The sequence below is a fragment of the Argentina silus genome (genome assembly GCF_951799395.1).
Source record: "Argentina silus genome assembly, chromosome: 10".
In the NCBI taxonomy this organism is placed as follows: domain Eukaryota; kingdom Metazoa; phylum Chordata; class Actinopteri; order Argentiniformes; family Argentinidae; genus Argentina; species Argentina silus.
The window spans coordinates 7,625,389-7,636,748 of NC_139664.1; the positions used below are offsets into that span (position 1 = coordinate 7,625,389).

At 43.4% G+C, this 11,360-nt stretch overlaps 2 protein-coding genes across 2 annotated transcripts in view; both read right to left on the reverse strand.

The window, feature by feature from the left end:
• Window positions 1–601: 601 nt before the first annotated feature.
• On the reverse strand, window positions 602–8,867 carry cops7a (COP9 constitutive photomorphogenic homolog subunit 7A). The gene is made up of 8 exons (XM_083679770.1): window positions 8,783–8,867; window positions 7,022–7,144; window positions 6,750–6,825; window positions 5,944–6,032; window positions 4,908–5,110; window positions 4,663–4,768; window positions 2,281–2,450; window positions 602–1,237 (listed from the first exon to the last, which is right to left on the reverse strand). Exons 2-8 carry the CDS (start codon window positions 7,142–7,144, stop codon window positions 1,198–1,200), a joined length of 807 nt encoding a protein of 268 aa, XP_083535896.1. The 5' UTR covers window positions 8,783–8,867; the 3' UTR covers window positions 602–1,197.
• An 888-nt stretch (window positions 8,868–9,755) lies between these two features.
• The window catches only part of cldc1 (C-type lectin domain containing 1), a 2,994-nt gene continuing 1,389 nt past the window's right edge, over window positions 9,756–11,360 (reverse strand). The window contains exons 3-6 of the mRNA XM_083678181.1: window positions 11,134–11,265; window positions 10,742–10,905; window positions 10,497–10,618; window positions 9,756–10,351 (exon numbers count right to left, since the gene is read on the reverse strand). Of these exons, the coding sequence (XP_083534307.1) occupies window positions 10,189–10,351; window positions 10,497–10,618; window positions 10,742–10,905; window positions 11,134–11,265 (581 nt within the window). The 3' untranslated portion in view covers window positions 9,756–10,188. The remainder of the gene's footprint in view (window positions 10,352–10,496; window positions 10,619–10,741; window positions 10,906–11,133; window positions 11,266–11,360) is intronic.

Consider the following 11,360-nt stretch of genomic DNA (forward strand, 5'->3'; position numbering starts at 1 on the left):
GCGAGGGATAGAAAGTGAGGAAGGAAATGGGGTTAAAACAGAATAGGATCATTTCCCTGTCTCTCTCTATCCCTCTTTCTCTCTGTGGGTGCCAGGGGAGTTAATTGCTACCATTAACGTCATGCAGGACAGAGGGAAGAGGTTTTTTAGAGAAAACAGAGTGAGAGAGAATGAGTGAACAAAGGAAGGAGGCGATAGAGAGTGAGATGGACAGGACGAGCGTGAAAAAGGAAATTTAGACCATGAGGGAGGGTAGGCAGACAATTCCGACAGGCGATTTTGACGGTGAAATAGAGGCTTTGGGCAAAACATACTGACATCAAATATGAATGTGCTCTCCCTCTGTGTAAGCCTATGTGCTAGCGTGTGTGTGTGTGTGTGTGTGTGTGTGTGTGTGTGTGTGTAACCATGCCGACTGAACACCGGGGAAGTCTCAGTTCTATAATATATTAGTCTCTTTAGGGGGATGCCCTAATTAATGGCTTGACCTCCTAACTGATAGCCCCCCTTCTGCGAGTTAGCATTTAGTGATGCGCCCTCAAGAGATGCACTTTGAAGTTCACTTAAAAAAAGGAAAAGTGACAGAGACAGTAATGAAAAGTCTGGATTAGTACAGGGGTTCAATTTATTCCCAACAATTAATATCCTGATTTTATACATGTCTTAACTCAATCCTCAGAAGAAAAATACAAACAAACAACCAAAACAATTTTTTTTAAAACAATAGAGTACACACACATCAAATACACACATTCTGTTTCACTGCTTGTGGCTCTGCCTCTCCTGATCGTAGACAGACGTTAATGACACTCTGCTCGGTACATATTGTTTGTCTGTGTACACGTGTAGAATGGGTATAGGTGGCTCTGTGAATATACACAGTGCAGATAGTTGGTCTGCCTGTCTGCCTGTCTGCCTGGTTGGTTGGTTGGTTGGTTGGTTGTGTGCAACTGTCAGAATGGGTGTCATTCTGTCTCCCTCACTGCCCTGGCATCAGCCAGTGTGTTTGTCTCTGTGTCTGTGTCTGTGTCTGTGAATCTGTTGTGTATAAATGTTCATATTTTCATTGTGTGTGTGTCTGTCCGTCCGTCCGTGCATTGGTCACATTATCGGTATTTGCGCCTCTCTGTCAACCTGTGTGTCAGTCAGTCGGTGGATCAGTGGGGTGTCTCTCCATATCAGTGGGGTGTCTCTCCTTCAGTTGGACTTAGACCAGATCTTCCCACTACCACGCAGCCTGAGAGCGAAAGACAGAGGAAACCATTACCACACCGTTCATTACACAGCTAATGACAGTTATACACCAGGTCTTAGAGCTAATGAGTGTGTATTCTGTATCAAATTGTATCGCGATTTTGTTTACTTTTGCTTAACAGCGTAGCTAAATTTAAGACCCCTAAAAAGCAAGGCAGGAAAATGTGCTGTATTTTGTCATTGTTATTTCTACTCAATGGGCCCCATTTTGCCAATGCAAAAAAAGGAGAGATGTTGCCAAAAATGACTATTACACAAAAACACTTTTCACATTTACTTCAAAACCTGTCCTTTTGCAAAGTGCTAGTGCCAAGCATTTGAGATGATACTGTTGCGTTTGGCAGCAGCTCTGTATTTTACGCTGTCAAAGTGTCAGTTATTAAGAAAATCATTGTCATTTTCTACAAGAACAAAACCCAGACAACAACTCATCTTGTCATATCTTCAAAACATTGCTTGCGCAAGGAGAGCACCTAAAGCATTTGTGTATTCAGTGACATTTTCTAATCCAGGACAGATGTGAAATTAGCGCTTGGTAATTGAGCCGGATGGAGGCAGAATACACAGAGAGCCCCTGGTAGCAGGTTTAGAGCACCACTACAAAGCACTGCATCTCTGATAATGAAGCTGAAGTATGCACTGACACACACACAGGCATACATGCGCACGCACGCACGCACATACACTTTGGCAGCTCAGGTGGCTTTTGAATTGATGTTTACAAGGACAAAAACAGTGATTATGTGCGAAGTTGAAGATGCACTTGATAAGAACGTAGCTAATTTACTTTAATGCAGAGGTTGAATCCCAACCTTTTTCATGCTTATGAGTCTAACCGATGTCGTTTGGAATATTCCTTAGACCGATGTAGAATGCTTCTCGCCACAAACTACTGCTGTGACCTAGCAACAACTGGCCATGACAGGGTAGGTCAATGTACATGGCAACCTCAGAATATACGTTATCACATCTCCATGGAAACATGAAGATGTTGACCCCAATATTGATGAACATCACCGGACTTACCCTTTAACCTTTGAACTCTTCTTGCCCGGTTGCCGTGGTTCCTGGGAGGAGGCAGGGTCTCGTGGCTCTGCCGGCTGGTCTGCGTCTTGATTGGATGCTGCCCCTGCAGGGGCAGGACCAGATGACGGGGAGGCAGAGCTAGCCTTTAATGTTTTCTGTAGGTTTGACACCTGAGGGGAGAGAAAAACAATGAGAAAGTGGAAATGGATGGTGGGTTTAAAGGAGCAGGGTGGAAGTTCGTTGGAAATCTGCCACCTCTGACCACTGCGACAAAGTCCAGTTCAAAGTCACAAACAACAACATCCTCCCTAATTATAATACCCCCTGAAATTGACATTTACTGGTGTATTTGTGCATGTGCCCACGATTCTAAGAGGCAGCCACCAGATACAGAAAGGCAATGAATCGGTGAGTCTACTCCCCTATAACACCCCTGGTATCACATACAGTACCAGTCAAAGGTTTGAACACACCTTCTCATTTAATGGTTTTTCTTTCTTTTTTTTTTATTATTTTCTACATTGTAGATTAATATTGAAGACATCAAAACTATGAAGGAACACATATGGAATTATGTAGTAAACAAAAAAGTGTTAAACAAACCAGAATATGTTTTATATTTTAGATTCTTCAAAGTAGCCACCTTTTGCTTTGATGACAGCTTTGCATACTCTTGGCATTCTCTCAATCAGCTTCATGAGGTAGTCACCTGGAATGGTTTTCCAACAGTCTTGAAGGAGTTCCCAGAGGTGCTGAGCACTTGTTGGCTGCTTTGCCTTCACTCTGCGGTCCAACTCATCCCAAACCATCTCAATTGGGTTTAGGTCGGGTGATTGTGGAGGCCAGGTCATCTGACGCAGCACTCCATCACTCTCCTTCTGGGTCAAATAGCCCTTACATAGCCTGGAGGTGTGTTTGGGGTCATTGTCCTGTTGAAAAACAAATGATGGTCCCACTAAGCGCAAACCAGATGGGATGGCATGTCGCTGCAGAATGCTGTGGTAGCCATGCTGGTTAAGTGTGCCGTGAATTTTGAATAAATCACCAACAGTGTCACCAGCAAAGCACCCCCACACCATCACACCTCCTCCTCCATGCTTCACGGTGGGAACCACACATTTAGAAACCATCCGCTCACCTTTTCTGCGTCTCACAAAGACACGGCGGGTGGAACCAAAAATCTCTAATTTGGACTCATCAGACCAAAGTACAGATTTCTACTGGTCTAATGTCCATTCCTTGTGTTTCTTGGCCCAAGAAATTCTCTTCTTCTTCTTGTTCTTCCTCAGTAGTGGCTTCTTTGCAGCAATTCGACCATGAAGGCCTGATTCACGCAGTCTCCTCTGAACAGTTGATGTTGAGATGTGTCTGCTACTTGAACTCTGAAGCATTTATGTGGGCTCTAATCTGAGGTGCTGTTAATTTGCGGCTTCTGAGGCTGGTAACTCTAATGAACTTATCCTCTGCAGCAGAGGTAACTCTTGGTCTTCCTTTCCTGGGGCAGTCCTCATGAGAGCCAGTTTCATCATAGCATTTGATGGTTTTTGCAACTGCACTTGAGGATACATTCAAAGTTCTTGAAATTTTCCGGATTGACTGACCTTCATGTCTTAAAGTAATGATGGACTGTCGTTTCTCTTTACTTAGTTGAGTGGTTCTTGCCATAATATGGATTAGAATAGGGCTATTCACTGTATAGAACTGTGTACTAACCCTACCTCTGCACAACACAACTGATGGTCTCAAACACATTAAGAAGGCAAGAAATTCCACAAATTAACTCTTGACAAGGCACACCTCATGAATCTGATTGAGAATATGCCAGAAGTGTGGAAAGCTGTCATCAAACCAAAAGGTGGCTACTTTGAAGAATCTAAAATATAAAACATATTCTGGTTTGTTTAACACTTTTTTGTTTACTACATAATTCCATATGTGTTCTTTCATAGTTTTGATGTCTTCAGTATTAATCTACAATGTAGAAAATAATAAAAAAAAATAAAGAAAAACCATTGAATGAGACGGTGTGTCGAAACTTATGACTGGTACTGTATGCAAACCGGTTTTCAGGACAGGACACTTGTAAAATGAAACGGATCTTTCAACGGATCTAATTCCCGGATCGCTATCGATTAAACATAGTCATTATAACCATTAGGAAGCTTTAATGTTACACACTGGACCTTTAACTGATACAAGTTACTTTACCTTCTCATAACACACACTTAGGGGGGGCAACCTCTACTTTGAACTCAGTAAAGCAAGAACTATATGTAATCTATGGCTAAAAGCCTCAATAAAACCTCTAGACACTTAAATCCTCAGCCACTGAAATTATACGGGCACTCAGTCGAGGACTGCAAGGGAAACACCAGAACTGACCTCTGTCTCCACCTGAACTTTGACTTTTAGTTGGCTCTCTCTGTACTGGTTGGCTCTGGTGACCTGCTCCTCAATCCCACACAGGACTGCCTCACACCCCGAACACCTGAGAGGGAGAGAGATCATTACTGACACAGCAAAATTACTGCAAATCACTACTTCCATACTTTAAAGACCCTCAGTGGGATGTTAGTAACAAACACACCCAGACACACACACCCACACCCACACCCACACCCACACACCACTCCTGCAGTGTGTTGGCTATGTTGGGCAGCTCGTTGGGGCCTAGGTCTCGACCCACGCTGCAGTCCACCTCCACCTGCTGGTTCCTCTGGTCCAGCTTGCCCTGGATGATGTCACAGTAGACCGCCTCAATCAGCAGGTCTTCCAGCTCCCGCACGTTCTTCAGCTCCAGCTGCTGTAAGAGCAGGGAGTAGGGCAGGCACTGGGGGGGGAGAGAGAGAGATTTGGATTTTCAGTCAATATAAAAGTAACAAAACTGTAGGGGGAGGGAGGGAAGCAGTGTGAGAGAGCGAGGGGGAGACAGAGACAGAGAGAGGGGGAGAGATTGAACAAGCTTTTATTGGGCAATTAAGGAGTGCACATAGAGAGCTTCAAAGTGTCCAGAGTATACAAAAGAATAGAGATAGAGAAAGATAGGACAATGAGAGGCGGAGGTAGAAAAGAGACGGGAAAGACTGAGCTAGAGGAGAATGAATTAATCAATTATTTATTGGGGATATAGAGAGGGAAATAGAAGAGGAAAATAGCAAGGGGGAGATGAAATGAAAATAGGGTGCAACCAAGAAAAGGATGTAAAGAGAGAGAGAGAGAGAGAGAGAGAAAAAGGTGAGCTGATGAGAGAAGGAGGATGAGATGGATGGATAACAACAGAAAAGAGAGGACAGAGTATATCAGTACACAGGATCTCTCTCTCTCTCATGATTATCTGATTCTCCGCTGCCATCCTTCTAATCTACCTGATATAAATATAGTCCAAAGCCTGGGACCTCAGACAGGCTATTAAAAAGTCCCTCTTTTATCTTGTTAATGTGCCTGTGCTACAAAGCAACTTGTCTTCTAATCACAGTTGCTCATATCATTAAACATCAGAGCCGAATCAACTACCTAATATCTCACCCACTGACTCTTGGTGAGAACAGTACAGGAACAAAAAATAAGTTGGAAATACTGTAGCCGCTGGTATCCGACCTGGAGCCCTTCAATAAAAAAACATGACCAAGTCAACTAGAAACCAGACCTGTCCTCTAGTGGTACCTTGAGATTGGATGCCAGACTGATGATGGAAAGGTGACGGAGCTTGTTCCTCTGTGCTGGGGTCAGCTCTGGCAGGGAGGCTGCCCTCTCTAAACAAACATAGAGAGAGAGGGGGGAGAGAAAAAGATGAAAGGGTTAAGTTGAAGTAATCTACCTATCGTGACAGGGACACATCATCACACAGACGGGGCAAAAAAATACATAATGGCTGCCGGTGAGCAGGGAGCTATTTTTGTAGTCACAGCAGAGGAGGCAAACAGGTCTCCAGTGCAGCCCCCCTTGAGCCTGGAGCTTCTGTGTTCCCACGGGGGACACGATCAAAACCCTTTGAGGACTGAGTTGACAGTTCCTCTAAGGGCTCCAGTCTACAATCCTGCCATACGCTATGAAAGTGGATACGCTGTGTGTTGACACAGTGATCACTGGAAAGGATCTGGAAAAACACATCCAATTTCTCTCTTAGGTTTTGCCTGCCTCAAGCCAGTCCCGTTGCCAGCGAGCGACGAATCCCTGATTTTTTAATTTAGCCTAATGCTGATGAGTCCAATGAGAATAGAATTAGCGGCAGCAGCACAATGTAATGTCAGCCATCGAGAATCAATCGGAATGTCCAACAATGCTCCACACAAAGGGCCAACAAAACTCCTGTGATTGACTCAGTAAATTACCCTTGCTGCATCCCAGGACAGCGTGGGGACAGTGACGAGCTGCCTGCCAGGCAGGCACAGAGAAATACTGCTAATAATAAAAACAGCTCCAGGGTTCCTGCATTACTTATTTACAGGGTGCTGCTGCCACTGCCGTACCTTTATAGTCGCAGTAGGTTCCATAGGCGAAGAGGTTGAGGAGCTGGTACACTGGCGCGTGTGGGCCTGTCTCCAGCTGGGGGGGTGGGAGTGGGGGGGGAGTGGGGTGGGAGGGGGTAAGAGATGGAGAGAACAATAGAGAGGGAATAAACAAATCTGTGTGTCTAAGGGGTGTTGCTGTGCTTTTTGTGTCTGTGCTGTAAGTATGGCTGTGGAATGTTGTTGCACTGTGTGTGTGTGTGTGTGTGTGTGTGTGTGTGTGTGTGTGTTACCTCTCTGACGTTGGGCAGTTCCAGGATGTCAGAGAACACATAGAGGCCTGGAGTCTCCAACAACGAACTGACAGCCTGGGCCAATGCTGGGCCAGAGAGAGAGTTGAGCTGCTCTACCTCCATCTAAAAGAAGGGGGGAAGAAGAGGGCAAGTAAGAGTAAGCAGGAAGCAAAGGACAAGTAAAGCAGAGCAACACAGGGGGAAATAAATAATGGGGGGGCATATAAGGGGGGAATAGAGGTGAGGAGTGAGAGAGAGAATGAAAGAGTGGGGAATACAAGCATAAGACAGACGGAGAGGGTGTGAGACAGAGTGTGAAAATGTGTTTGGTTACTTTATTACTGTGCATTATATTTCTTGTTATTATTGTTGAGTTGAATTACTGACATTCATTGAATCATTTATATATTTGGGATTTAAATGTTTTATCAGCGCTTTTAAGATGTCTTGTTTATGTATTCCTCTGGCTTTGCCTGACCAAAACAATCCCATGAAAAGTACTGGTGGCAGAGCTCCAAGTTAGTAATTTAATTCTCATAATGTGCAACGTCTCTCTGCTCTGGTCAAAGCTGGTCAAGAGCACATTATATTGCACATAATTAAATGGGACTTGTTCTGGACAACTTCAAGTCAGACTTGTAGAGGGCTGGAAGCCGAGCTCTTGTCTTTATTAAGCTACACAACAGGCCCACTGAAAACTCATTACTTTGACAGCCCTGCCAGGAGTTGGTTATAGTGCCTCTTCTTATTAGCTACATTATTGGTGCAGGAAATAATCAGGAAAACAGGCCTAGTGTTTCCGTATATGATGCATTATTTACAAGTAGAGAGTGTTGAAATAAAATTCCATAAACCCTCATCTGATTCAGGTTAGTCAAATTCTACATACAGCATCAAGAAAGGTGACACCAAGAGGCTGAACAAGCTTATTAGGAAAGCTGGTTCAGTCCTCGGTGTCACCCTGGACACTGTGGAGGAGGTGGTCAATAGGAGGATGAGGACCAAACTCCTGGCCATCATGGACAATCCCTCCCATCCCCTACATGACATTGTGGTAGAGCAGAGAAGCTCCTTTAGCAACAGACTACTACAACCACGTCGCACTAAGGAGAGCTATAGGAGATCTTTTCTGCCTGCCTTCGGCTGGCTCGATCGGGGTGATCAGAGTCAAGCTGGGGGATGTTAAATCATACTGGACTGTTCTTAATGTATATAATGTTTCAGATGTCTATTTTATTATATTATTATATTGTCATTTTATTTTGTTGTTGTTGTTGTTTTTGATGTGAGCTGCTGTAACGCCTTAATTTCCCCTCGGGGATCAATAAAGCACTTATCTATCTATCTCTAAGTACAACGAGCGGCCGTACTGTGGAAGCTGAGCGCTTGCTCGAGTTGTAGCTAGCAACATAGCTAACAGTGACTAAGGTTGGACCTAAATTACGGACGAGAAATTAGATAAGCCAGGGAGACTGTCAGGACATGAATGTAATGTCGAACAGCAACCAGAGGAACACAACATGCAATGCTCTCTGTAACCTGGTTGTAGTTGTAGGAATGCTCAATGCGGGAGAGCACAAGTCATGCTAGCCAGCTATTATTACTACGGCGCGATGCGTCACTGCGCTAGGCCTCTTCTCATAATATGATCGTCTACCAACTCAAGTATACCGTCAACATTGCATTGGCTACTGTACAATTTGTGTTAATCTAAATCCGTTAACATATGCGTTCAAATGAAAATCATTTTGTGTAAATTACCTTGTTTTGATGAACTTGCTAGCCTGTCCCAAAGATCGCTCGGTTCCGCTGTCAGCGCACGTTTGACAACAAAGGAACGTCAATGCTCATTGGACGAAGCTTGAAAAGGAGGAGTGTTCTTTACGGCCAAGGCCAAAGGCGAGGCTTCCTTTTAAAACACTGTCACCTTGTGGCAAAAGTATGAAGGCCTACCGACACATTATTTTCTCCTGTATTTATCTTCTGAAGACAATAACAATATCGTCTATAATGAAAAATTAAGAGTCCTACATTCTCCACAGATCAAAATAATGGTCACACCGGTAAACCAGAACATGTGTGATTTAGCTAAAGTGCCCTCCACAAGTATTGGAAAGCGGAAGCATTTTGTCTTCTTATACTCCACAAGTTTGGATTTGAAATCAAACAATTACTATGTGATCAAAGTAGAGATTCTAAGCTTTAATTCAGTGGCGTTTTTTTCAGATTGGGTTCACCTTTTAGAAAGAACAAACATTTTTAAACATACTCCCCCTGTTTCAGGGTTCCAAAAGTTTTGGAAAAAAACATAATATCCAAATTAGTACTCATGTTTAGTATTTGCTCGACAGACCAAACATGTAATAACTGCTTGAAGTCTTCGAATCATTGACTCCACCAGACGCTGGGTATATTCTCTGGTGATGCTCTGCCAGGCCTGTACTGCATCCACCTTCAGTTGTTTGTTTTCAGGTGTTTTTGCCTTAAATCTTATCATCAGGAAATGTAAATTGGATGTTAATTAGATGTAAAATGTAAAATGCCAATTTGCCCAGAAATAGAGGGAGAATGTATATTAGGGTTGTAATTTCTAAATGGTGAAACTAATCTGATCGAATCAAATCTGTACTTTAACCTCATAGTAATTGTTTGATTTATTTATAGAGCTAAAATAATGCAAATTCCTTTCCAATACATAGGACATGCAGTAGATAATCTTTGATTTGATTGATTAAAAAGTCAGTTTTATTGACATATTTTGCAAAAATATCAAAAATATTTCATTATCAATAGTTTATGCAGCATTACAGAATACATTTGTTCTCCCTGGGGGTGTGCATGTGTGTTTTCTTGTGTGTGTGTGTGTGGGGGGGGGGGGGGGGGGTGATTGATGATTGATTGATTGGCAAATAAAACATGATTTAGTTTGGTTTGTTAAAAATATATCACATTTACAAGTAGGATACAGCAAACAAGCAGTATGACAGCAAGCAGCAGTCAGAGTTGATTAGAATCTGTGCATCAGTTTACATTATTAGAGGACTGTAAGGTTGAGATTTAGTAAGTGGTTACATCTTATACTTTCAGAAGGGAATGACAATTGCTATTTTATGTGTTTAAATCTGTCCTTGTCTTCCAAAAATGTAATTTCCATTTATTGTGTTGATTCAGTTGAGCTGAATGGCATCCATCTGACAGATGCGTTTGTAGATGTTTTCACATGGAACATCAAACCAGGTTTGTGAGTGGCTGTCGAGAGTAGCACAGTCCTCCCCATGCGCTCCACCAGACTGATGGTTATCAGGCTCCGAGCTCCACTCATCCCAATATCTGAGAGAGAGAAAGAGAGAGAGAGAGAGAGAGAGAGAGAGAGAGAGAGAGAGTAGAAATAAAGAAAAAGGGAGAACATGGTCAATCTATGAGATATCTGATCAAAAATGCTTGTATTATTTAATGTGGAATGGGATTTGCATACTTGGTTTGGATGGTTGTGTTGTCCACCCATCTCCAATCTCCCTCCTTCTCTATGTCTGAAAGACCAATCCAGAAGTGGTAGTCAAACCCACCAATCCTCCTGGCCTCTTTTTCCAGAGCCTCCTAGAAACAAACACAGTTGTAGTTGAACTGAGAGGAACACACACACACACACACATGTGTGCGCGCACACACACACACACACACACACACACACACACACACACACACACCACTCTCCCTTACATGCTGTTCCTTGCTGTGCAGGATGGTAAGATGGCTCCCCATATTTGTACAACTGTCCCTGCTGTTCAGCCAGTCCAGCTTGTCATTGCTGAAGCTGTAGCATTTATCCCCTACATGCAGCCATTCCTCTGGACACTCCCTACACTTCTTAACTGTGACTGGAACTGTGGAAGAGAAAAAGAGGAAAAGTACACAGGGATGAATAGAATGCTAACAAAAGAAAACATACGGGAGAAAAAGAGAGGAAGTATTATTAGTGGATACAAGAGAAAAGGAAACAGTCAGAGAGACATGATGACAGAGAAGAGAAGTCAGAGAAGATGTGAGGTGTCTTGCCAAAGGGGTGCCCAACTTTAAGAAATATTTTTTATCACATTCAGGCCTCCACTTACCTGTCTCAGAGCAGGATTGGCCCAGCTTGGTGTAGTCCTCACAGAGACGGACATAACGGCCCCGCAATGAGTTCAGCTTCAGGGTCAGAGCTGCCGATTCCAGTGGAACACCAGCCAAGGGCCTGTTGAACACTGAATTAGAGAGAGTTGGGGAGGGGAGGGGGGCGAGGAGGTAGAGAGTGAATGAGAGAGAGAGAGAGAGAGAGAGAGAAATGAGAGGTCAAACC

Excerpts from the sequence above, each read along its gene's own strand:
- cops7a (XM_083679770.1), bottom strand. The coding sequence starts at position 7,144 with ATGGAGGTAGAGCAGCTCAACTCTCTCTCTGGCCCAGCATTGGCCCAG. Across the intron at positions 6,033-6,749 it reads AACCTACTGCGACTATAAAG|AGAGGGCAGCCTCCCTGCCA; the intron begins GTACGGCAGTGG and ends ATGTTTGTTTAG. Across the intron at positions 4,769-4,907 it reads GCCAACACACTGCAGGAGTG|GTGTTCGGGGTGTGAGGCAG; the intron begins GTGTGTGGGTGT and ends TCTCCCTCTCAG.